Source organism: Lates calcarifer, linkage group LG2 (assembly GCF_001640805.2).
Source record: "Lates calcarifer isolate ASB-BC8 linkage group LG2, TLL_Latcal_v3, whole genome shotgun sequence".
NCBI lineage: Eukaryota > Metazoa > Chordata > Actinopteri > Centropomidae > Lates > Lates calcarifer.
The window spans coordinates 29356430-29383894 of record NC_066834.1 but is presented as its reverse complement, the minus strand read 5'-3'; the positions used below and the strand labels follow the sequence as shown (position 1 = coordinate 29383894).

The 27465-nt window shown below is 40.9% G+C and overlaps 1 protein-coding gene across 6 annotated transcripts in view; it reads right to left on the bottom strand.

Moving 5' to 3' along the window:
- The window catches only part of tcf12 (transcription factor 12), a 72825-nt gene that overhangs the window by 11600 nt on the left and 33760 nt on the right, over nucleotides 1-27465 (bottom strand). For 5 of the 6 annotated variants that reach the window (XM_018667924.2, XM_018667920.2, XM_051078135.1 and 2 more), the window contains 8 exons: nucleotides 26146-26207; nucleotides 23225-23357; nucleotides 22294-22346; nucleotides 7095-7194; nucleotides 6273-6412; nucleotides 5649-5790; nucleotides 5388-5458; nucleotides 2046-2190 (listed from right to left, as the gene is read on the bottom strand). In XM_018667924.2, the coding sequence (XP_018523440.1) occupies nucleotides 2046-2190; nucleotides 5388-5458; nucleotides 5649-5790; nucleotides 6273-6412; nucleotides 7095-7194; nucleotides 22294-22346; nucleotides 23225-23357; nucleotides 26146-26207 (846 nt within the window). Of the gene's footprint in view, nucleotides 1-2045; nucleotides 2191-5387; nucleotides 5459-5648; nucleotides 5791-6272; nucleotides 6413-7094; nucleotides 7195-12205; nucleotides 12439-22293; nucleotides 22347-23224; nucleotides 23358-26145; nucleotides 26208-27465 lie in introns of those variants that run through there. The other variant, XM_018667923.2, reaches the window with a different exon arrangement.

Genomic DNA, 27465 nt, shown 5'->3' with positions numbered 1-27465 from the left:
TCCCAGGCGAGTGAGACAGGAGTCTCACATGAGTCTCTGCTGGCTGGCGGCTATGAAAAATTAGCCTGGGGCTCTGGTCCCCACGTGCACCAGAGAGGGCTAATTGAACAAACCAGTCTTGAGTAATGTGCTGTATATTGGTGTAATCCTAATGATGAATGGATTTAGTGGCTAACATCAACAGAGGGCCAAATTGTGCCAATTTCAAAGTATGTTTCTTTCTCTAACCCCAGATGCATAATAAGGGTGAATAATTAGTGAAACAATATCCATTTCCTGGAAATTCCAGATGTATTTATTTTGCTGCAGTGTTGTTTATTTATTCAATATAATACAAATTCTATTAATAAAAATAACACTGAACTTTTTCATTTAAATGTCTTATTGTTTCAATCATAAAGGATTAGAAAAATTGTAGAAATGCCATTGTTACACTGGAAGGTGTGGCATGTCGTACTGCAAATAGGTCAATAGGGGATCTCCCTATGTGAGGCCGTCACAGTCCTCCTCATCAGCTGAGTCACAGCCACCCTCCTTCACCCACTGGCAGATAAACAAGGCCTTTTGCAGCCTGGTCTGTGTGTGTGTGTGTGTGTGTGTGTGTGTTGGAGGGAACAGCTGTCCATGGGGTAGGGCAACAGCTGAGGATGAGGGGGGCATACATAGAGACAGCTGTCGCCACTCCATTACCACACATGACACAACTGCCCACTAAAACAACACACTGGGCTTTCCCTCACTGTCTCCCCCTCATTCACTTTCCATTACTCTCTCGCCTCTGTCAACACATCCAGCAAAACCATATTCTCCTGATACACATCTCTTTTTACTGTACTTAAAAAACCTGTATGTTACAGACAGGAACCTCCTTTAGGATTTCTCTCAGCTGTGTGGGTTGGGAGACAGAAGAGATTTACAGTGAGGCTCGTCTGTCCATCCCCAAAAATCAACCTGACATTAAGACACAAACTGCCGAGCATATGTCTGGAAAAACAGGTTTATGTAACATCAGATCTACCCCCCCCCCCCCAAAAAAATTGTGTCTTATTACAAAGTGCCAGAAGCCACTATTCTAAATCATAAAAACTTGGATAATAGTTTTGCAGAAGAGGAAAAATTTGAAGAGCTTTTTCAATAGTGTAATTCAGGACCCACTTCTAACACTTTCACTACAAGATTTTCAAATACTTGCACACCCTAAAAGCCACAGCCCCAGTCCTTTTCATTTACACTGTCATTCCAGGGCTTGTCAATAAATCTTCATTTCTTCAAGTCCGTGGCAAAACGTGTCTCAGTACTTGTCAGCTAGATCTAAATATATGAACATGAACAAAGTCCCTCCTGAAAAACTGAGAGCCAAAACTAGTCAGTGATATCACCAGGAGTCAATGTGAAGCAGCCATGTTCTAGACCAGCAAGTCAGATGTTGTTTTAAGTTATTATTCTTAAAATCTGAATTAACTTGTAAAACTGATTTCATGCTTCAGTACAGTACACCCTGCTCAGGGACTCCAGGAAGCAACTGGTAGCTAAATCTGCTACAGACAATCTCCTCTGTTTGCTTGAGATGAATGTTTGTTCTCACTGAGTCACAGAAAACACATTCAATAAAGTGATGCCTATGATTTCAGATACTTGTAATAACTGTTGCTTCATTGGATGTGCTGCTTTACCCCAGAGTAAACTAAGCTTTCTTTTTGACAGGATTAATGTAAAAATGGCATTAACTGCCCTGGCATAGATAAAGCATGGGGATGAGCACCAAATGATCAGAGCTAGTCTGAAGCTAAAAGAGGTATTAAATTAAGTTTTAGGGAAACTTCTCACACTTCAGTCTGCTCAGGCTTTAATGAATCCAGCTAATGCAGTATGTAGTTAAAGTAATTAAATTAATTAACGCCATATTCATGAAAGCCTCTTAATTAGCTTGGCCATTCCAGGTCAAGGCCTAATTCTAACACAATCTTCGAAAAAACTTCATCATAAAGCAGTTTCAGAATGAAGGAGGTGTGTGTGAGATTAAAATCCAAAGACTGGTGCTCTACCTGGCCTTCCAGACGGGGTGCCAGCAGCAGTCACCACGGTACCTGCTGAGCCAGCGCCTGCTGTGGCTGTCAGAGGTGAAGGAGAACCCACAGGTGTTGACGGGCTGGATGGAAAACTACTGCTAGTGTGGTCAGGTGAGTAAATCTGTGGACGCAGAGAAGAATACAGATAGAGAGAGAGAAGATTCATCATTAATGCACCAACAGCAGCTCTAAATGAAAATAAATTATACATCAATAGTTGCTGTTTCTTCATATTTTTTCTCTGTTTTGTTTTTTTTTTTCAAACTGTAAAACTGTATCATCAATTATGTGGATATTACTGCCAGGGATGTCATAAAAACTCCACATGCATACATTTGATTGGTTACAGTCAACTGTGCTAAGAGCACAGTCCTAACAAAATGAATCACTATCAGTATTCACTTTGATGTCTTATGCTTGTGTCTTGCTCTGTATTCACTTCTCTAAGTCACACAATATATTTTGGTCTATGCTTAATCTCCTGACAGGAGGAGGAAAAACAGTCTGAATTTGTTTGTCTGTTTGTCTAAATTCTAGTAATTAGATTTTCTGTTGCTCTCTTAATGTATGAACAGTACACAAAGTATTAACTCAGTAACACTACAACTCAAAGTTTGTAATTTACACTGACAATGAATCAAGAGGCATGTAAACACACTCCCATTGGTACTGTCGAGTTTTTTCATTCCAGCTGATGAGAAAAATGGAAATCAAGTGAGTAAAGTTTTCAAACTTTCACGCTTAATACAACTGCACCAGTATATCACAAATAATGTCAATGATTAAATAAGCATCAAGAAGTATAACAGTCATTACTCTGAACGCAACCTGCAGCTGAGAGGTCAGTGTTGTACTGGTTTGAGGAGAAACTAGTGAAAACTTGCAGTTTTGCAGGAGGTTTGTTTGTCATTTGTATAAAGACTCAGTGCCTGTACAAGTCACCCCAGTTATTATTCCACTGTGGCTTCATAAGCACAGACGCCCAACCTGGAAACCCCGTTAAGCCAGCAACTGAAAATCTCAAGGGCCGCATGTCAGCCTGCACCAGATTGTATTGTGAACCATGTATCAACATCTAGCACTGTCTGAATGTTGTTTATTTTTGCATCGTTCTAAACTTTCTAGCATCTATAGGACCACAACTGGGACAAAGGCCTTGGTTTTCTTCATGATGCCACAAACCCAGTCAAAGTAACTTCAGCTGTATTGTATCCTGTGCTAGGTTACACTGAGGTCACTGAGTTTTAGGATGACATGTCAATCACAAGGGAATGAGGAGATTACGTCTTCAGAACTTCCACTGGGATTTCATTTGTTTAAACAAATGCTGGATTAAAGCACAAACACGTCCCTGATTTCCCCCCCCCCCTTTAATAAGAGGATATTGTGCCATAATGGAACACGTCTCAGAGAACTCAGGGTATTACGGGTGGATCCTGAATAATTAGCAGAGAGAAAAAACAGCAGATCCACAGAGATTTCTCCTCCAAGTTAAGATCAAATTGAGCCTGCAGGAAACCGTTTGACTTCTGTAGGGATGATAGAATGCACTCATTATTAATAATCTCCTCATTCAATCTTGATCTCTGGGCTTTAGCTTTTCAATCAACTTGGAGAATCAGGATAGAGGTTTCATTGAAGTGTGTCACTGAGCGTGGAGGAGGAGGGATCGGCTCTTGTCTAAAGGCAGGAATGACAGTTTATGCTTTTCTACCCTCTGAGTGTTTCTCTCTCCTTAGCATCTTCACTCACAGACAAAAACTAAGGAGGATTAATACTGTGGTCACCACTGGTGTCGGAAACCAATAAGACTCAAAACAAATCTCCAAATATTTCTTACTGTCTCAAAAGTGAGCCCCTCTATATCTATGACTTCTGACCCGACAATATATGACTTTCTATTCTTTTTAGCTCACTGGCCACTAACGCTGCATTCAAAGTGAGACAAGGCTCATTTTATTGGAATAAATGAAGCTCCGCCTCGTCATCAGTTACGCTCCCCCAGGCGGCATGGGGCCAATAAGCACAGCCAATTTAAAAGGGTGGAGAACAAAAGCTCCACAATGGGGCGGCCCGTGGAGTTGAGCCACAGCAGTTATAAACTCCCCTGTGCCCCCTGCTCCAAAACACCCACCCCCACCCCAGTCCAACCGTGTCCATTTCACTCCAGCTTTGTCATGCTAATACAACTGAGTCTGCAAATATAAAGGACTTAATTTGTTATTACCGTCTCTAAACTCTCATATTCTGGATTCACACCAGTAAGAAATATTCCTCCTGAACATACAGCTTATCCTTGGATGTGTGGAATTTAACAGCTGTTGTATCTAATACCTGTCTGTTAATGCACACATCATGTCCATGCAACATGTTAACACTAGTTAAAGATACATTGTAGAATTAATAAGGTTTAGACTTCAAAAGCAGAATTTAAGACAAGAGCAAACAGCAAATACAGTTCCTGAGGCAGGATGTTACTCCAGAACAGTGAAGAGAATCACTGAGGAAAGATAAGAAATGCCCATTATGATGTGCTAACTTTCACATAAATGTACTTTCTACCTTTCTACACAAGTCAAAATACTGTCATTCTGATTCCTCTTAAATCTCTGTTTTCATTTACCTCATTTCAACTCACCTCTTCTCCTCTCTGTCATACTGTCACGCTTTCGTGAGCGAAACAATTCTTGTATCCAGGTTTTTCTCTTATACTGTAACTATGACAGAGCAACAATAGAGCTTTATGAACCCTTAATACAGAAGACAAAATCTAACCATAACCTATAATCTACCCATACACCCACAGACATATTTAATTCTCTCTTGAATCTCTGCGAGCTACACAGGGACAAATACTTCTTATGATACATTACAGGATGTCACAGATACCCACGGCTGGTTTTACAAACTGAGGAGTAATCCACTGGCTTTAGGAGTATTTTTAATGTACAATTCTGTTTCTTGAATACTCTTAGTTTAAGCCCACAATTATCCAGGCTTAGGCCCAAAAACAACTACAAACTTCTCTGGGCTTTTTTTAATCAGCATTCAGTATAGCACTTAATTCCTTGCATGATTACTGAGGTCAACTTCTTTAAAGACAGAGAAGCACCATTATTCTGGTTTGATTTGCAGAAAAATATGTTTTTTAGCATACATGTGCATAGAGGTTAGATGTGAGTTTCACACAGGTCAAGAGAGTTCTGTGTATGTTGACAGCAAAGCTGCATGTACGCAATACAGAAACTAATGCATTTTTGATAGGGATGCATGGTGTGATGAACTGGACTCCAAGTTAAACGTGGGATTGTGACTCACCGAGGCTAAAGCCTTGCCCAGTGCATCTCCAGTCTGTGAGCTTCCAGTGGCGTTCCCCCGATTTGCAGCAGCTAGGAAAACACAGAGGGACGCTTTGTATCAGCAAACTCAGACAAATGAAGAGCGGTCACGGAACACAAAGCGGCTGTCCAACCTTCTGACTTGCTGCCTTTACTGAATGGAAGTTCAGCAATAATTATATCTGGGCCACTGAATTAGTCATTCTGAGCAGGTAACCGAACTGTTAACAGGGCAGCGTACCCATGACCCCATCGGCCGTGTTGACGGACGGGGTGTGTGCTGCGGTGACAAATGGCGAAGTGCTGGTGTTGCTCCGGTGGAAACTGGACATGGGAGGAAGACTGGCATTGATGTCTGGAGAGACTGAGTGTGCAGGGTAATTCTGGAAGATAAAAAACAGAAATGTTCTGTTTTCAGTCACAAATGTGTGTGTATGCATGTGTGTGTGTGAAAGAAAGAGCTTATTTATTCTCTCAATTTTATATTCTCCTTTGACATCTCCCAGGCTGTGATGAAACAAAAGTTACTCGGGGGAGGGACAGAGATAAAGAGAGGGCAGGCAGCATCTGCAGGCTCCCTGTGATACTCAGCCAGCTGAAGGAGGCAGGCAGACAAGACCAGATCAAACGCTGACACAAAGAGGGTCAGCAGTGCCTTCACTGATAATAACCAGACAACAACTTCAAGACGCACACACCCACTCCAAATGTGGGAGCTGTGTTGTGGGGGTGCGGGGCTGAAAAAGAACTGCTGCTGAACACTGCACATTGGATCTCTTGAGTGTAACGGCAAAACAAAGCAACTAACAATCATTTATCACTTATTTATAGGCGTAGGCACGACCAGCTCAGCGGTGCTGCTTACCAAACGGTCATGTGAGTGCAGGCTGCTGTAGTTTCCTGACTGTGGCATGTGAGATGAAGATCCTGCGAGCATTCCCCCATAGCCGGGCTGGCTGATCCCGTTGGATGAGTTCCACGGGTCAGACGAACTGTGGGTACCATCTAATAATAATAATAACAACAACAATAAATAAATCATTTTTGTATACAATTGATTAGAATAGAGGGCCACAAGATAGAATTTAGTTTTGACTCAGTGTCAGACAGTGGCTAGCCTCCAACCCTCCCCTCATAACTTCCACAGAGGAGGGGGGAGGTCATCCAAGGAGTACTTTTTTTTTTTTTTTTTCTCTCTTGGGACTGAAACATGATCCGTGTCCTGAACACAGCTGAGATAACACAAAGCTAAAACCAACAAAGAAGTCTGCTTTTCTGTCTAGATCTGGTCGGTCACACTGAAATAAAGACAGAGCACAGACTAAATATTACTAAAACAACTGAGTCAGTCTGGCAACACCCGAGCATCAGTACTGAAATCAATATTTGGTATATTATTTTTGCCTGAAAATACAAAAAATGACAGAACAACCATTTCGTTAAAATTATGCAAAAGAAAGCTTAATGGAAATAACATTTTCTAATATTCTTCAATAATATACAGACTTTACCGACTCGACTCAAACACAAACAGAGAACACCGTGTGAAAACATATGTGGTATAAGAGCGCATTAAGAATTAAAATATGATGTTAAACTGTTGTGTTATAAACTGCAGGACCAGGCAGGTCTTTTACTAAATTTGAAACTGTATGCAGCAAACATGGAAACTTGCTTTTGAACTCACCAAAGAAAGTGCTTGCAAACATACTGCTGGAGGGCTTAGGGGAAGAGTAAGAAGGTGAATCTCTGTTGAAGTCTTCTGAGTTTGGAGACGGTGCGTACACCTGCCAGGAGAAAAACAAATGTTATTAGTACAGCCCAATGCATTGTGGGACATATCCATCTGATCAGTTTTTTACAGAACAAAGGCAAGGCTGTCATATATAGTACTGTCAAGTATGACGATGCTGAAACCTATAAAAACTGGGAGCTTTCTTATCTCAATCACACAATGTACAATCACAGTTAATTTGGGTACATAACAGTATGTGATCTCACACACACACATGCACATGCACACGTAAAAACACATGTCCTGAAGATATGGCCCTAAAAACAAAAACACACACACACTTAAATGACTAGCGAGCTCACGAAGAGAAGAGTGGATTATCAGGGGCATTTGCATTTCAGATCAACTCAACCTCTAATGGAAGTATAATGATACCCACTTACATGCATAGACTAAATGCCTGGCAAATTACAGCATTCCCAGCGAGGCAGAAATCAAATAAGCGGTACAAAAACAGCCTGTCTTTGCTTTCTTTATATTTGTACCTGCGAGCTGGTGGGAGAGTGAAAGGAAAGGCACAATGGGCATGCTGTTGTACAGCTGTGTGTGTGCCAAGCTAGGGCGGGAGGATCAAAGACACTGGAGGCCAAACACCAGTGATGTGGTCTCTGACTTCATTCACTCCAGATGGAGGCAGAGAGGGTGAGGGAGAGAGACAGGGAGAGCGCGGAGGGGAGGGAAGGTTTGAACTAATTCTCCCTCCCACAGACCAGTCCTGGATGACCCCGCCGTCGAGTAACACTAATCAGAGCCAGACCTGCCAGCTAGACTCCACCTGTACATTTCCAGCTCATGTCCCACACTCTGCGAGATAAATGCCCTTATTTAATGGCCCTCGCCACCGCACTCAGCTGCTGGCATTAAGACAGCTCAGCCCTCAGAGATTGTTTTCTACTGCCTGCAGATGTGATGACAGCCACAAAGGTTGTTTACCTGCCTTATTTTTTTTGCTTTATGACACAGCACTGACGGAAAATATGCATCACAACCAAAGTATACAAATTCAGTTCAATCACACACTCATTACATCTAGAACGCAGCTTAAGGGGGACTCAGGGCCGTTGGACTTTGCTGAGTGAGCAGGACTCTGATGTGTTGTTGTCTGGGTGTGTAATTAAAGTGCTCTAGGAGGGGTGGAGCTCTCATGGGTCTTCTGGCTTACACATGTGACCAGGCTTGATAGTAGTTCCACAGAGATCTCAGGTTAGCCTCGCACAGGAGCCCAGCGCTTTTGTCTTTCGCCTCTGTCAGACACTCAATGGGCAGCATATGGCAGCAGATAATGCTAATTGTCCTTTTTACCCTGGGCTAACCAGTCAAGGCATTAATAAACCATCCCAAACACTGGGTGCCTCATTCCGCCGGGCCTATGGAAGAGAGAGGGCCCGCCTGGGTTTCCTTTTACAAGCCCATTAATTAAAAGCCGTCACTCACACGGATCAGCACACCAACACAGACCTCCATCGGCTGTTTGAGCATCAGTGGGTTTGTTTAATAAAAAAAATAAACTCCCTTCTGCACGCTCTCTTTTACCAATGTCACCCATCCTACACTGCAGTTTACTAGCATAAAAAAGTATCAGTTTTACACAACACCAAATACAACAGACAACACCAAAGTTGCATTCAGTTAGCTTCTATTTACCTCTTCATATGCATCAAGGCTGCATCAGGGTGACAATATGACAACAACAGTAATAATTGATTTTTTTCCCCTCAGCAGTGACCTGACAGTTATTTATAACTAACTAGAATAGACAATAAGGAAAACAATTGGGTGAACTCCTAATAAGAGAATGGTAAGCTATGAAGACTTATGATCTAAGGTAGTGATGGTAGAAACAGCTGTTGGTGAGTAATACCCTGCTTCAGACAAAAGATACTGTACTGAGTTATCGGTTCAATTCTGTAAATTCTTCTCCTTTCAACAGCACTCCGCTGAGAAGTGAATATATCCTGCACACCTTCCACCATGTCTTAAAGCCAGTGGTACCTGCCTTTGAAGTTCATGCCACGCCAATCACAGTATCAACCGTTAAAACACAATCTGTCAACCACCACTAAGGATAATAACAGGAAGGGAAAGGAAATATTAAAAAAAATAAATAAACAAAACAAAAGAGGGGGAAAAAAATAGGGCTAATGGCCAAGAAGCTCAAAGGGAAGAGTTCAAACGCACCCTTAATGGCGTGTCCTGTTTTTGTGCTGTGTGTCATTACTTGGAATCAAACCATATCTCTGGGGCATTTTGTCTCAAGTCCAAACCTTACACACTTACAAGGTTTAGTGTGCACAACAGACACAATGCCTCTTCAAACTGCTACTAAACACTTGTGCGTGATACCTGCGAGTGCTTTCTAGAAAATAAAGAGCTCAGTATTTTCATGCATACAACTGTGACATTAAACACTAAGACCAAGTTTCACTGGCACAATGTTTTTATAAAAGAAGTTAGTTTGACATGAGGAATGTTTTATGTGAGGTGCAGACATTTCCAAGGCTATAACCTTTAAAAAAAACTTGAACAAGTAGCTTTTGTCTTATTGTGCTAAAATGATATTAGAAAGAAAAGACAAGAGCTTACATGAATAACAGAGAGAGCTCGCAATTCCAAATATTTAGATTCACAAAAGCCTGTTCAATTTACTCTCATGGAACAAGTCAGTGCTCTATCAAATAAACAAATGAATACTATACAAGTAACATTCAACCACAGATGATAATCTCATGATGTATTCTATTACATCATCTGTAATTTGCCTTATTAACCATCATCAAGCACATAAAAATGTATTTGGATACATGACTTTAGTTGTCATATAACAAAAATAAATAACTGAAGATATTTGCTATTCCTCTTGTTAGAAAAGCAGCAAACTCTTCTTATCCGAGTGCTGATTCTGACAGCATGCAGCCTACTGGGAGTCAGGTTCTCTAAAAATAGAGCAACCACACTGCAGAATAATATCTTCCAGTCGTTAATGCCACAAAAATTTGGTTTTGGCATCAATGTAACCTCATTAACTACTCACAGCATGTGTCTCGTATACATAGTGAATATATGATAGAGGAACACACACACACACACACACACACACCAGCACCCCCTACACTCACTTTGTGTTGCACACACAGTCAGGCACTCATGCTTGAGTGCATGTGCAACACATGTGCACATTAGGGGAATGTAAGGATTAGCTTCTGGTGATGAGTGCTAACCTCTAGAAAGCATGAAATAACCTGTTGCACTACAAAAACAACAACAACAGGATGTCCCATCTAAAAGAACACATGTTGTCTCTTTTGTGTTTCTATGACTATTTCAGCTTAAATTTTATGACATTCCACTTGTTCGGGGGGCGGCGGCTTTCTGTAAAGGAAAACGAAGAAAAAAGAAGGTCTAACAATCACTGCAGGGCTTTCGATTCAGTTTTTTCTGTTTCACTAATAGGCAACGGAAGAAAGATCAGTGAGTTGCTCCATCTGTATTGGTTCCGTGCCACCAGCTCACAAGCCAATGGCCCACTGTGAATTCTCCCAGTGCTCCAGATGGTGAGCCTGCTAGTATGCAACTCTGCATTATAACAAATTAATGTGGATCAAGTTGATGCAAAGAATGAGCACCATCTTTCTTTTTCTCTTGCAAGGAAAACAGAAAAAAAAAGTTGGTGCTGGTTATTTAACAAGTGCTTTTGATCATAAAGTTTGCCTGTTCTGTCCACATGCTATCAATTTTCTCCCCATCACCAACTGTAACACAAGCCTGTTAATACTTAATATGAAAAAGATCAAAGTAATCTTTTGTGCATGGGGAACAAAGAGGAAACGCTGTAATGGGTTATAAGGAAAGTTGGAGCATAAGCTTGAGTAAGATGACCTTTTCAACAGAATATCATAAAAAAGCTAACCTCTTTATTTTTCCCTCAAATGCGTGTGCCCTTTATATAATAGCAAAAATAGCACAGGCAATGACAGGTGGAAATCTGCCTGCCTGTGTAATTTGCTTATGACAGGATCATTACTTAAGGATTACTGAAAGGCACTACAGAGCTCATTCAGCCATTGTTAGACTGTGTCCTTGAGCTGATTCATAAGCCCACTGGATTGTTTTCTTACGATAAGGTTCTACCATAAAAAAAAAAAAAACAGGAGCAACACTTTCTGAAAACTTTCTGCAACACACAGCACGACCAGTAACTTTGGTCGAAACAGCAGCGCCTTCAAGTCCAAGTGCAGCAAAAACATGCACATGCACACACACACACACACATATTCACAGAAAAAAATGCACGTATTTACATAAAACAAAAGTACTCACACAGAAAACGTTTTCAGAGCAACAAAAATCAAAGAGGTCATTACAGAGAAGTTCAGAAATCACATTAGGCTCCCTGTGGCGTCAAGAATGCCAAAGTGATTAAAAACAGATGGAATAACAGCAACACTGGTGCTTGGAGCTCAATCTGCAAACAGGAAAGTCTAACCTCAACAGGCAGCCTCTTTCCCTTAATCATTCCCAGACTCCCACTTGTTATTATTTCAACCCAGTCTCGGAGCTGAAGCAACCAGCCAGTAAAAAAAAAAAAAAAACTTTTTCTGCTGCACCGTTTCATTCTATGCATGAGAAAAACTTTTTTTTTTTTTTTTTAATGTACCAAAAATATTTATTTGTTTCAAGACTGACTGGGGTACATAGTAGAATAAAAGTTAAAATACTTGCATAATTTGAACTCTGCTGTCACACACAACTTTAACTGGTGTAATGGAAAATGAGTGGCGTCTCGGGCACATGCATGTACACACACAGAGGAACACAGAGCTTTTTATCATAAAATAAATACAAAAATGATGGACACTAAAACAGTGAAATGGACAAGCAGACTGAGACCGACAGTCACTCCCTCTCTCCCTCTCTCTCTCTCTCACACACACACACAGACACACACACATTTCTTCCAGCTCTTCTCTGTCCAAAACACACACATTCCCAAAGAGACTACTCACCGATTTCCCGTTGTAGTAATACATTAAAGAGTTACTGCCCATTCCAGGGACAGGGTAGGCGCAATACATTATAGCTTTAACAATTTAAGTGATAAAGGTATAGTACAGCAGCACACTAGCTTTCTCTCTAGACATACATCCAAACCGTTCAAAAGGGACTAATAATTCTTTCAGTACTGGCCTGCACACACGACCCACTCAGAGGAAACTTATGCAAAGCAGGACCGTACCATTCCCCGCCGTGGGAAGGGGTGGCTGTCAGAAGGGAGTGGCTCATGTGGTACATCCTTCTCTTAAGCCTCTAAGTGCTGAGGCAAAGAGGAAAAGGACGAGGGAGGGAGGGTGGGTATGAAAAAGATAAAGGGAAGTGGGTGGGACGGAAAACAAATGTGTGAGCGGATTTAGAAAGAGAGGGGGAAAAATGTATAATTCCAGGCATTAAAAAAAAAAAAAAAAGACCCCAACAAACTGGAACTAAAATAATTTCACTCTAAGCAGGATTTCATTAATATGTGTAATTCAAAGGCCACCAAATGAGTGGCTGTTCTCTTCCACACGTTTTAATCCTGAGTGTCTAATCTTTTTGTTTTTTGAGATGATTTAACAAGGCTACAGGCAGCCAGGTGAAATATGGCTTTTGTGAGAACACAACCATCTGGCAACACATTTTACCTGTTCCCACACATGGCTCACACACCAATTAGGAGTCATTAGTGAGAGAAAGAGAAGGCTCAACATGCAGAGAAGAAGAAAACTGAATCCAAATCCAGGTAATGACAGAGAGGAGAGAGAGACGTGGACAAACAGTGATATTTATGAAATGTGAAATATGAGAGTTTTGGTGTTAGCAGGGTGAGACCTTTAGCTGAGAAGTGCCTGTAAACACCAGAGTTGTAAAGCATGCAACAGCTGCAAACAGGCTGCCTCATGACGTCACAGCAGGAAAATAATGCTCCATTTCCTAAACCCTGGGGGCCTCGGGACACACACACACACACACACACACACACACACTGACAGCCATTTTACCGTGGTCTGCTGTCACCGCACTCCACACAGCTCCCACATTACCTTTATCGTGTGTGTGTGTGTGTGTTGGGGGGGCACAGCAAAGGAGAGGAGAAGAAAGGCGAGGAGGAGAGGATAGATACCATATTCCACCGAGAGCCCGGGTCTCTGCACAGTCTGACTGAAGCCTTTCATGTCTACCACTCGTAGCTTCCTGGACTAAACACAGGCCTGTCAACTCATTGAGAACATCATTGTTATAGAAAGATGAAAGCTTCCACTTCCCTAAGAAAACTAGGCCTTTATTGTGCTTTTCCTTTTAGTACTGTTATTATTTATCCCCCTTTTCTTCTCCAGGACTCCTTTTAAACTCATCCAAAACACTGGCTTTACACGCTGTTACCGCTTTATATCTGGCGCCGTTTCAAGTTGATGCTTTAAGGAAAATGGTCATGATAGAAGTGTTTGAAGAGGTCTAAAACAAGTCCAGACACACAGCACAGTGTTGTGAGGAAAACACATGAAAGCAGGGAAAAATGGGCATTAATTTGGGAAAGCAGGCGCACGCAGCATGCCGCTGCCGGCTGACTCAGGACACCACCGACCCACTGGCTCTGCAGAAGACGCAGCGAGTCTATGTCAGTGCATTTCAAGTTTCAGATTTAATTAAACCTGGTGAATCAGTGATCATGACACACAGGTCACAGCCTGGATATTGTGGAAAACAGCGTGGGAGATGAAAGCTCAGCTCCACCCACCTGTTCGCACCACCCTCTCAGAGGACACCAGAGTCATCACAAGGTGCTTTTCTTGGGATTTGTTTGGGTGTTGAAAAACACGGAGCAAATCCACGGGCTGAGGTCACCCTCCTCTCACGCATGGATTTAGGGATGATGTCATCAGACAGGAAGATTGTTTCCTGTAAGAAGCTCTGGTTCTAATTAGGGATGGCTGACTCTGAGAGTTTGGGGGGTGGGGGGTGGGGGGGTAGTACATGGGGGACTCAGACCCTCAACCTCCTGACGGTGTCATCAATGGACTGAGTTCAAAACAATGCAGAGTTACATTTCAGACTTTTAAAAACCTTCACATTTGCTGTAATTTAATACAAAGTGAGAGGGAAAATCAGCGGCAGCAATATCACTAAAAATGCCTTCCATTTCTCCACAAGAAACTATGGAACATTCTCCTGTGCATGAAACCTGTCAAAACAATCCTACTTTTCTAAGTTTCTAAATGTGTCACATCTCCTGACAGTTCACACTCATATATATTAATACTTCAAGGCTAAAATAATGGCATGCTGAAGAAAATATTTTAGACTTTTCTACTATCTCATTTTAAGACTTTTCAAGCTGCAGTGTTTCTGTTTTGGTTATTTAGGCTGACTGGACCTCTTGCTAAGTCACTGCTGTGAAATCCAGTTTAAATTAAATGGTTTTCCTGTTTGCAAAATAATGATAATAGTTTTCTTCCTGCTTTACTTTTTAATGTCAAAACAGGACAATTAGTTTAATCAACTACTCATCGACTAATCTGCTTGTCAGTCAGTGCTTCACAACTGCATGAATTCTACATCCCTCTCTCAAAGTAAATGTTATATAAGTGGTGAGGTAACTCGCAATATGTCATACGGTGTGATCAGTTAATAGTGTTTTTATAAAGGTCCGATCTAGAATTAATTCTTACTAATCTGTGTTTATCTCTAAGGCGATCAACAGGACTCCAACGATCCTGAGACAACATGGTGCTTTTCTCTTTCCTCTTTTTTCAGCCTAAACTGATGATTCTCTTCAGCAGCTCACAGACGTGCTGTGTGACGACATGACGTGCTCTCACCTACAGCTGTCATAAATCTTTATGAAGGTCTTGATGAGAGAGCCTTCCCTAGATAAGAGGCCACGCAAAGAGAGCGCTGAGTTCATTTGGATCCTCACAGAGACAGTGAACGAAGAGACATCGTGAACTTTAATAAATCTGAAATTTAAATGAACTTGACTGACTGCCACCTACTTGAGATTCAGAGACTGTCAACCACAGCTGTTAAACACAACATTGTCTTTGCTCTAGGTTATAATTCCTCCGCTCTCATCAGGCGGGCCCGACCCATTACTTTGTCCACCCACAGAGTAAAGACACTGAGCAGGAAAAAAAGGAATATTCTGGGATGTAGTGCCTGAGTTTGAAAATACATAATGAGTTTAATAACAGGCTTAAATTTATTTTTAAAAAGGAGAAAAATAAAACAGAATGTTTCAAACAGATTTACTTGCCCAAATTAATCTAACCAATTTCCATTTCCATCTGTTTTAACTGGTTCTATTGTTACCATTCAGCAGTTCATCTTTTAAATCTTGTATAACAAGAAACACAGGCTTGCTCGGTGCATGTGTTTGATTTTTACAAATAACCTTGTAAAAAGCTGTTTGAGCTGTGGAAACAGATTTTTTTTGTTGTTGTACTTGTAGCTTGTTCTAAAAATTGTGGTTTTAAAACATAATGGGATTCAAAGACTAAACATTTTCCATGTTGTGGACAATAATGTTATATAAATTATATTGTAGAACAGACGGTATGGTGGTAATCATTATCATTATAAGTTTTCCATCCCTGCGCATTATAATTTTCCTTTTGTGTGTACAGTATGTTGCATGCATTTCTGTTTCCAATCAATACTTACAAGGCTGCAGAGGACTATAAACAGATTAATAATTGGGCACTGCAGTCTTCAAACAGCAGCTATTAAAAATTTGTTGTAAAAGTCAGACAGCTGTAAATATATAGAGTAAAGCTACTAACTGTATCCACTCTTCAAGCTAACAGAAAAACTAAACAAAAACCCCTGACAGACCACATTTGTTGGACATCTGTCTGAAATCATTCAGTGGAAAAACTAAAAAACCTAAAAATATTAGTTTTCCTGACAAACAGCTCACTTTGTTTACATTCTCAGGGTCAAATAAACCTGAGAATCTGTATTGGTTCACATTTTAGAATAAATGTGACAGCGAAGCTGAAGTTGGGAAGAGAGATGTGGAGAAGTGAAGGAGAGCTACGGGTGGAAAGCAACGACCAGGCTCATTTGAGAAAAGACCTAACAACTGCACTATATCACAGTTTTTTATACATACTGCTAAAACAACCATCTTCTTTGTCACCACAACATTTACAACTTAGTAAACACATCACTTTTAGGGTCTTTTACCAAAATGTAACAACCTCTTTTTCAAATATACTCCCTTGCAGACATGTACACAGACAGCTGCAGACACCATGGATGCATTTGTTTTTACTATCCTACTTTGTAGCCTGCTTGGAGGAGCGTGTGCACTGTTACAGGGTGACTGGAGGTACACACAGCCTCACATTAACTCTTGATGATGAAATTTACATCACTCAAGGATGTGGAAAGTATAACACTGGTTTTGACGAGGCTTGAGGAGAAAGCTCTTGCTTTCATGTTGTGCTTGCGTGTGGTATGAATTGTAGAAGCATAGTGGAACACAAATGTAAATGTACACCTGGCTCTATTTTTAAAATGTCTGCATATTTTTTTTTTCTGAATCATAAATAGTTCAATCCTTCACTAACACTGGCTACATGATAATCCTCTGATGATTAAATGACATCAGTATTGTACAGATGTCATTTACCCTAAAAGACACATACAAACACCATATTACACATGACCTCTGACCTCCTGGAGTTCTGGAGTTAGGAAGCTCAGCTAGGGACATGTGGATCAGTGATGTGTTTTCCAGGTCACAGCAGCCTGGCTTAGATGGTCTCTAAATAACAAACACTCTACCTTAGTGATTGCTGACAGGCTGTGTGTTCTTGAGCCTGCCAGCGATCCCAAATCAAGGTTTGCATTAATGCTGTACACTCACGCAAGCCCTACATGAATAATTTACAACAGGCCAGAATGTGAGTAATGACTTTAATCTGTGCATTATTTTCATACTCTTTGTCCTTTTAACTCCTTGTTCTCCTTGCAGATGAAAGAGGTCAGACCTCTGGCTTGTTTGCCTGTTCCATTATCTGCAGCCTCTAATGTCAGTGGTGAATTTCAGCAACCTAAACAGAGGGAGCCAGAGGTAGCCGCAACTGTTCAGCGTCATGCCCGTCAAACCAAGGGTGTCTATCTAATCAGCCATCTGATGAGGCCATCTCTAGGGTTCTCACTGGGGGTCAGGTCAGAGCCTAAGATGCTGTCTCCTGCCGGTTGAAAGGACTGAACAATTTTATCAGATGCAAATGACATACACAGCCAAACCTAACAACCCTGACAGTCTGGAGTGCTAACATGTAGAATACACATTATACAGTTTGTAATACATGGTCTCTTACGTGGCACTGTTTCTTGCCTTTAAATCCTGTTCTCCTGTTCTAACCCTCGATATCTTTCAGGTTTGGATCTCAGATTTGTATCTACATCACTACACTAACTACATCTAACTGGCTGCAGCACTGAATAAACCTCTCTCTGTTGTAGCTTAGACCTGCGACAGGTCAGATACACAGTACAACTGGCTTATAATAAAACTCGCTTGTCTACACATCAAGCAGATGTTCAGCAACATGGATGCTCCACTGAAGTTGCCACTTGATGAAAAGCACAGCATTCACTTGACTTTTAGTATCTACCTGGCTTGTCTGAGCTTGTATGCCTGAAACAGCTGCCTATGGTTTTATATGGATGAACCTGAACCTCTCAATGGTAAATTCTTATTTAACTGATTTCTATTATTTCTTCATATTTAGATCAAATTAAGTACCAGTGAATAATGTCATGACTACTAAATTACCCAATGTAGTAAAACAGGTCCTCTGTATTTGTACTGGTCATAAAAATTTTGCACATCAAGTGCAGAGAATCTGAAACTAAAACAATCTAAAAATTAATGTGTTATAAAATACTTTGCTAAAACTGGAATAAACTGAATCATCTCAAATGTCCACATCAGGTTTATTCACAGAATGAAATGAATCTGAATTTAACTCTCAAATTCAAAGAATATGATATTATTCAGTTGTTGTTCAGCTGGTTACTGCTGTTTACTCCAGCTTTAATCTTTTGTTCCATTGTGCTGCAACTGTTGAGTCATTTTTGGACGTGCAGACATTTCACTTCAACAACAATATGATAAAGCACTGATACATAGTGTCACATCTTATATATAAAACAAGTCACTGATATAAAATATTATTACCAGGCACTTAAAATGATATATAACATGAGTAACTGTAGTTTTCAGAACAGAAAATCTGGCCTCCCTCCAGCCACACAAACTGTATTGACCTTATTATTCACCTAATGTTTTCCTCTCCTAAACCTCTTTCATCAGGCTTGTGTTTGAACTGGTTGAACTAAGAAATAATGACAGTGGACTGGAGTACAATGCTTTATCTGGGGACTCATTAACAATTAAAAAATCATCACATTCTTTAACCCTCACAGTGTCAATGTTAAATGCATTTTTTGTGTTTTTACAACACCAGAATAACCAGGGCAAAATATAAAACATGCAGCTTTTTACTATTCAGCTGGGTGGCCCTCAAATCTAATTTTGCCTAGAGACATACAAAGGCCTAGGGTGATCCTGGCTGTTTACACAGGGCTTTGCTGATGCATTTCATCCACAGTGTGTTCACCAAGTCCTATTTACTATGTTCCACCCTGCTATGGTACAAAGGAAGAAACAAAAAGGAGCTGCTCTTCTCGGCAACAGGAACATTAAGTTACTGTTATAGTACAATATTATGATCTCTTGTCTTTGAGCTGTTAAAGACAGATGGATAGACACACACACACACACACACACACACAGAAGATATATCTTTTGAATGTCATGCACTAGACAGCACTACGAGGAACATTTCTGGGTCTTAAGATTCAGAGCCTGAAGCACACTTCCTTTCTTACAGCTCACACAGTAAAAATCTCTCAGAAACAAGGGTGTCTGAGTGATCTGTCAAAAGCAAATGTCAATCTTTTTTGTCATCCACACTCAGGGTTCTCGCTTGCAAAAGTCCCCGAGGGGAGCCGAATCTCAGCCCACCACTTTCTTTCTCTCATCCTGCAGTCACCGTCACCAAAGCCAGGGAGGAAGTGTCACATCAAGCCACCGCGCCTCTGACAAGGGTTTGTTGGGGGGGGGAGGGGGAGCAATATTTACACAAACAAACTGACATGCACACACACACACAAACACCATGCCCTTGCAGCTTCTTATAAATATCCTACAAGATGCAACTTTCCCCCACAAGCTACCAAGCCCTCTCTCTCTCTCTCTCTCTCTCTCTCTCTCTCTCCATCTTCAGTCCTCCTGTCAGACAGGTGCCCACACAGCTGCCCATCAGCATCCCTCAGCGCAGCAGCCTGTCTGTCCAATGACAGCATGCCCTGTCCTTCGCTCCCAGTGCTCAGTTTATACAGTCAAATAATGCGGGGAGCCAATTATAGCCAAGGTGTCTACTGTAACAAAAATACGTGCTTTCATGCATGAGTGCTTTAAAGATGTTTTTCTGTCATGCAAGGCAGTGAGCTATATTCCAAATTTGCTTGGAGAGGTTTTTTTTATGTTCACCTCATGCATTTGTCAAGCTTGAAAAACTGGGTTAAACAATCCTTAAAATAATGGCAGATGATAAGGATTTATTAGGGTATATGCATCGCACAATTACACCCACATCTGCAGTATTCCATGTCTGTGAACACACATCCAGCAGACCACAGAGGAAGGTATGTGTGTGTGTGTGTGGCTGAGGGAGGAGGAGGGTGTCTGTATATAAGATGAAAAAAGCCCTATAAACATTTAAATGTTTGCAATCACCAGCTGGCCCGTCTAGATAGCCTTCACATCCTGGTGCTCTGCAGTGTCAAAACCTAAACGCACAGAGGATGTGCTCCCGTAAATATTTTGATTCAGCTCCATCATGTAGTGTACACACACACATCATGCTTGGACTTGCAACTTACATTGCCCATCTGATTTAAAAGTCCTACATTTATTTTTAGAACCGAGGCCTGAGGATACGAGCCGGGAGGAAAAAGGGGATTTGAGAATGAAATAAATAAATAAGAAAATTCCCAGCAGTAGACATAATGATAGGAAGCACTGTGTTGATTTTTTTTTTTTTTTTTTTTTTTTTTTCAAATCAAGCAGCTATTCAGGTCTCTGGTGAGGCTCTCGCGCTTGCTTACACAAGCAAAAGCTTTCAGTGGCATCTGCAGCTGCATTCATGCTTTACAGGTACGCTGCAGGCTCTTCACAGCTGCCTCTGGCACAGTAGCTCTGACTCCAGGTGCGTCCCTCCCACCACCACCACCACCACCACCACCACGACACATCTCAGCGCCACCCTCACTATACTTCCAGTGTCGGTGCCAGCCATGCAAACATGGTCTTGGCTGATAACCATCCTTAGACGTACAGTAATCACACTATGCAACAGTCGCTATACACATTTTTAAGGGCCACATGTAGCCCTTTGCACCATTCAAGAGTTCATGCCACCTCACCTCACCACTGCTTCCCATTAGTCCAATAACACTATCCTAACACCTCCTAAAAGCTGCCAGACAACCTCCTACTCAAACATTTTCCACATATACCACCTATCAAAAAACTGGCTTTATGTTTTCCTTTCTCTGTCAGCAGGTTATAAGAGACCTATAGCCCTTTATTCAACACTGCCATCTTTATTCTTTCAAATGGGATCAAAGACTAACTGGGATAATTCCTCCAAGCTCCAGGCTTTATCTCCCGAGCAGCACTGAGTGACAAGAAGAAGCTGTATTTTATCCCATACTCTGTCACTGTTTTTCCCTATCTAGCATTGTACTGCTTGATTGTACTCTTATGAGTCACAGAACCGCACCTGCGCCCATGTGTTAAGTACTGACAAATAAAAGCCCAGCGTCCATTTACACAACAAAGAGATGTAACCCGCGAGGCAACCATTCTTTGCCTCCCTCCCTCCGTCTGACAAGACCTCAAGTATATCACTTACTTAAGAGGAAGGCAGCGCTACGTTCCCGCTGCTGCCAGAGACTGATTCTCTCCCTCATGCTCTGACAAACTTCTTTTGGAAAAACAAATCCAGAAACAAAACACATGCCAGCCTTTTATGTTCCCTGGCCTGTTCCATATTTGATTTCAGAGAAACAGCAGTGGAGGTGACGATTATCAAAGCTCTGAAAGGCAAATCCAGTCTCAGACTCCCTCACCAAGAAAAAAAAAGCCTTTTCATTGTTTAAAGAAAGAAAAGGGTGGGATTTTGGAAAACCAGTTGCTTCTTATTAAAAAGAAAAAAAAACACTGTCTTGTACCAGTTGTAGGAATTTAAGGCAAGGTTTAATAAAACCTTTTCCAATCCACCAGGGTTTTAACAATGAACATCTGACTTACTGATCTATGCATATTAATGAACTCCAGCAGCCCCTGTCTAAGCGAATGCAAGCTGAGCTCCACACTTCTCTGCATCCTAATGGTTTCTGCTCCACCGGGATCATTACCAATAGAAATTTCAGATATTCTGTGCTATTAATCTCTGTCTGTCCTCCTGTTCGGCTACGTAATGACTAATTAAACATCAAAAGAGCAGAGCTGGGGATCCGCTCTGACAGCCTCTCTTTCTCCCAGGAGAGGCTGTGAGGAGGCTAGACTGTGACAGGGCAGCACTGAAAATCAATCACCTAGAGGTACACATGTGCACGTACGCACACACACTTATTCACGCATTTGCACACACACATACACATACCACAGAAAATGTAAGCTAAGATGTACCCTACAGAGAATTTTACATGCTACTATTAAACAACAAGCGTGTAAACAACAAACATGAAAGGTCACAACTCTGCTTTCTAAATTAACTGGTGACACACACATCCAAAAAAAACAACTGAATTCCCATCCAAGAAGCGTGCTGGTGATGTCAAGAGCACTCTTTGTGTGAAAGGGAGGGCGTGTGTGTAGCAGAGATGTGTGTGTGTGTGTGCGCGCGCGTGTGTCTGCTTAAGTAAGCTCACTGTGAAATCTATTTATATGAGAGGTAGATGATCTTCCACTCACAGATGAAGGCAGGCCAGGAGGGACCTTGCGAACCTTTTTTGTTTGTAGAGGATCTGTGGAGAGATGAAAGCACATCCCATTCATTCACAGGCAAAAAGGAAGCAACTGTGAATGTGCTGTAAACAAACCATAACTCTGTTTTTCCAAAACACAGTTTCACCAACAAAACTCAATCAAAGTACCGTCTGTGAATACATATTGACTAGCCACACAGACAACATTAAATGTACCTGAATTATATACTTTTGAAAAGACTGTTTTATTTCAACTTATCTTATTTAATTCAACTTCATGAGTGCTACATTAAAGCCAGTGTAAGAGGATGATATACAAGTTAGCAGGAAGATACTTTGCAGTTGTCTTTTTTCTTTGATAATTCAAACAATACTTTTCAATCTTTATTGGAGTCTTCAGCCCTGTTCAGACTGGGTTTACTTCTCTGCCTCCGTTGGTGATTTAATCCCATCCGGCGAGCACATGTCCTCCCAACCACAGTAATTATTACAGCTGCAATTACCTATTTTTCAGAGACTTTACTGGTTCTCCTGTCATCTAAATCTCATCCAGAGCAACATCCATGTATTTTTAAAGTGGATCTCTGAATTCTTCACAGGTAGAGCTGCTTGTCCTTCTACCTTTTTCTCTCTTTTTTCCAGCTCTGTGTGAAAATGGAGGAAGTCAAGAAATGTTTCTAGTCTGACGGATGGAAACATTGTGACACCATCATGTGGACCTATTTCGGAACCAATACAATGATAGGAAAAAATTTAAACTAACAGGAGAGAATGACCTTTAAAGGCTCATCCAATAGGCTGTTGTAATGCCAGCTATAGGTTAAGCACGGGTGTTATATTCTAGTTAGCTCTTAAAAATGTCCACGTGTATTACAGACCACATCTGGTAATTTTGTGTTGTGTAGAATGGAACTGACCAATGGGCGGAGGATCTTGTAGAGAACGTCTTCTGGGATTGGCCACGGTGAAGGAGTAGAAGGGAGCAGCTGACTTCCCCGACGTAGTCACTGAACTAGGACTCGCCAACCCGATGTCTGACCTTAGAGAAGACTGAAAGAGAAAAAAGAAAACAGATGCTCAGAACTACAGGAAATTTGAAAAAATAAAACAGCTTTAATTGTCAGGAATGTGAATGTGGAATTCACTTGATTATAGAGAAAATAACAATATTATTTTTTAAGTTGTTCCCACTTATATCATGCAATCTACATCTAACTCCAGAACAGTTTTGTCTTAAATAATACAAAAGCATAAAAAGCATGCAAGCATTAACAGTGTTTTTACTATAAATAAAAATACAGGATTATAAGAAATTAAAATATAATAAAATATAAAATAAAGCCAAAGAGTTGTTGTCTTTTCTTATTGTTGTCATTTTTAGAATAACGTATTGGATATCAGGTGATATATTATATATGTAATATTTTATTCTGAATTACAGAACAGGCAGCGCCAGCCTTTGAGAGCTCACCACAACCTCCTATCACCAATATCTATTTGGCCTCTACAACCCCAACAAACTGGGTTAAGAGACCAATTAAGCGCTTGGTCTAATTAGAGTAATCGGCTGCAGACCCGCAGAGCAGGGATCACGTGAGGGATGTGTAGTAGTTGGCTCAAAAACTAGCCTCACGTGCCCTCTGAAAATCTCCTTTGCGGGCCGAGGATTGACACAGTAACCACTGAGACCTTTCCAGTGGATGCATCAAACATCAGAGCAGGGGAACAGAGATCTCAGTGACTCTTGACCATGGCATGAGAAGAGGACCATGTCAGGTTCCACTTCTGTCAGCCAAGAACTGAAATCTGATGCTGCAGTGGGCTCAGGCTCACCGAAACTGGACAGTTGAAGACTGGAAAAACATAGCCTGATCTGATGAATCTGGATTTCTGCTGAGCCACGCTGATGGTAGCAGCAGAGCTTGGCACAAACAGCATGAGTCCATGGACTCATCCTACCTCGTGTCAACTGTCCAGGCTGCTGGTGTGAGGGTGTGGGGAATGTTTTCTTGGCACACTGTGGGCCTCTTAATACCAATCAGTCATGGTTTGAATGCCACAGTCTATCCTAGTATTATCCAGCATTGTTGCTGACCATATGCATCCATGTATGGCCACAGTTTACCATCTTCTAATGGATACTTCCACCGCAATAATGCTCCATGTCACAAAGCAAAAGTCTCAGACTGGTTTCATGAACGTGACAGTGAGTCAGTCACCAGATCTAAATCTAAACTGAACTTCTGGGATGTGGTAGAACAGGAGATTGGCAGCATGAATCTGACAAATCTGCAGAAATGCTGTGATGAGGTCATGTTAGCGTGGACCACAATTGCAAAGGGATGTTTCCAGCATCTTGTGGGATCAGTGCCACATAGAACTGAGGATGTTTTCAGGGTGATTATTATGGAGTTCCTGATAAAGTGGTCAGTATATACATAAAATGAACTATTAAAGAAATGAAGATTTGTCTGACCTGACATAGTCATCAAAAACTGTCAGAGATGTAACACAAATGTACTCTAAAGGGGGAAAAATGGTTTTGTAAAGTGACAACCTGTCAATGATGCCACAGCACTGACACAGCACAACAGATCCACTTCTGCAGTTGCCTTTATTCAATCATACTGAACTCCTGTGGCAACTCTGGCTCCGGTCTCCTTTACACAGGCTACTCAGGCAGGAACCACGAAGAAGTCGTGCAATCTGGATGCCTGACTGTCTCTGACTCTGCTTCTAAATTAGTTTTATTACCCACTAATGAACTGGTGAGAGCTGATGCACCTTACTCTGAGGAAGAACGTCTGTCATGCAGGAACCAGAAAATCACACTCTTGCAGATTAAATACTTTCTCATTGTTAATACCAGTCTGAAACATTTACATCTCAAGATTGTACAAAGCGATTGGGCAACAAGATTAAAAACACACAAAAATCTTAAATGTTGTGCTGTGGTCACTGTTAATTATTTTTATGTTTTTATGTTTGTTCCCACCATACACTGTCTGCAGATTTTGTGTGGAAAGAAACTGTCTTCCTGTTTCTGTTCTCTGACCAGAGAATATCCATCATCTCAGATCTCTGCAACTGCAGATCTGCACACATTCTGCACAAAAGTAGTTTACGTGTCAGTCTTAGATTTTCTCTGTATTAGAAGTGCATTACTGTTATGTTTATGCAGTGTCATGTTAGGGCAAACCACTTTGAAGTTAATGCATGGATTTATAATTTATAAATCAAACTTTGTCAAATTTGCAGTAGGACAAAGAAAAAAGTTACAATGAAGTAACTCATCTCCCAGTCCTGGCAAAAGCCTGACTGCTGTGTTTGTGGTAATTATGGTGAAGGCAGCTCTTCAGGAAAAGAGGGATTTACATTAATCCAACCTTGATTAAATAAAGTTGTGGGTTCTCTTTTTGAAATCAGTGGAAGAGGCACAAGGTGTAATTTCTGGAACATTTCTAAGTTGGAGAGAGTGTGACTTAAACTTTTCGTACCCAATATATCTACCTGGAACTAAAGGTTAATGTGGAGAGGTGGGTTTACAAGTAGTCAAAAATAAAAAACTAGCTACATAATCTAAACCTCTGTCCCTGTGTTCTGTTGAGCTTTCACCGCTTAATGAGAAAGCACAGATGTTTTGCCACTTGTTTTGACACATTTCTGCTTAGCTGAGGCCACCTACAACAATTTGGAAAATACTGTTTGACTTATTGTCAAGAGAAGCATTTTACTGGTGTTGGGGAACATACCATAGAAGCTGATTTGTGGTATTGAAACTGTATATGGCTCTACTTTGATAGCAACATTGGACTTAACAGCAGTTTAGGACACTGACCTGGCAGCCAGATGCTCCTGCATCCCTCCCATAACCAAGAAACGAAGCTCTCTCTGATTTACCTGTAAAAACACAGAGAGGACAGTTATCATTACTGTGATCTTCCATGAAATGCAGACACACACATGGATTATTACCCAATAGCAGACAGCATACAATGTCCTGACTGTGTTGTTTTGGTACCAACCCTCTGCAAAATTATGACAAAACTATTTTTAACATTATTCAGATTGAAGTTCACAATGGTGGCTTTCTGTCTGTTTAATGCAGGTTATTAAGCAACAGTTAAAGCTGCTAGTCCCTGTGATACCAGGCAGGCAAGGGATAAATAAAGGATTCTGATAAATTCAGATTTTTTAACTACAGCAACAAAATACCATTGGAAAATCTTAGAGGTGTTTAGAGGTTTTTACTGAGGTAAACTTTTTTTTCCTTTTTCTTTTTATTTATCTACCATTATCTACTTGAATATTATCTGATACAGGCTGGAAAGAAAGAAGGAGGGATTGATCAGTAAATGGAGGAATTAACTGACTGATATTTTAATTCATATATTTCACTGTCTTGCAGTAAACTGTGCAGCCCACATGGGCTTTTAAAACAGTCATACCAAATTAAGTCAAGTTTCCATCAGTGTATTTCATAGAAACTGTACTCCCTCAGGCCCTGTTTCAATCTGTAATGTACTAAATACATTACAGTATTTGACAGACACACAGTAGTTTAGACAAGTTGGACCCTTCTTGTTCTCTAAGTTGCAGCAGAATTGTTTCTTACTTTGACAAAAATTTTTTTCAAATCTAAGATTGTGTAAAATTGTGTTAGGTGTCACAGAGTTTTCAGTATGAAAAGTTTGTTTTCAGTGGATTAATTACTGACAGAGTGATAATTGTCAGAGTCCTTTTATCAGTGTCACATCCAGTATGCACACCTCAAAGGGAAATCTCCCAAGCACCCATCAGGGGAAAAATAAAAGTTACAGCACACAACACGCATGAATCATACACATCACAATATCCAAACTCAGCAGTTTTACTCCCCTGGAAAAACAAACAAACAAACAAATGAGAGCTCCTAGGGGAGAATGATGAATAACTTTAACAGCATCGTACATTATTTTTGTCAGACTTCCAAATATTACGAGCACAGACACAAGCGTTGGAACTAAATTCTGTTTACTCTGGGGAAAAGGTAAATATTTTTTTGTGAGTTAAAAACTTGCATAGCCTGGATCTTTTGTTACACAATGACTGATCTGAACCTTGCTTTCACAAGCGCAGGTGAACAGAGGCACATCTAAGAGAATTCACTTGTGCTTAT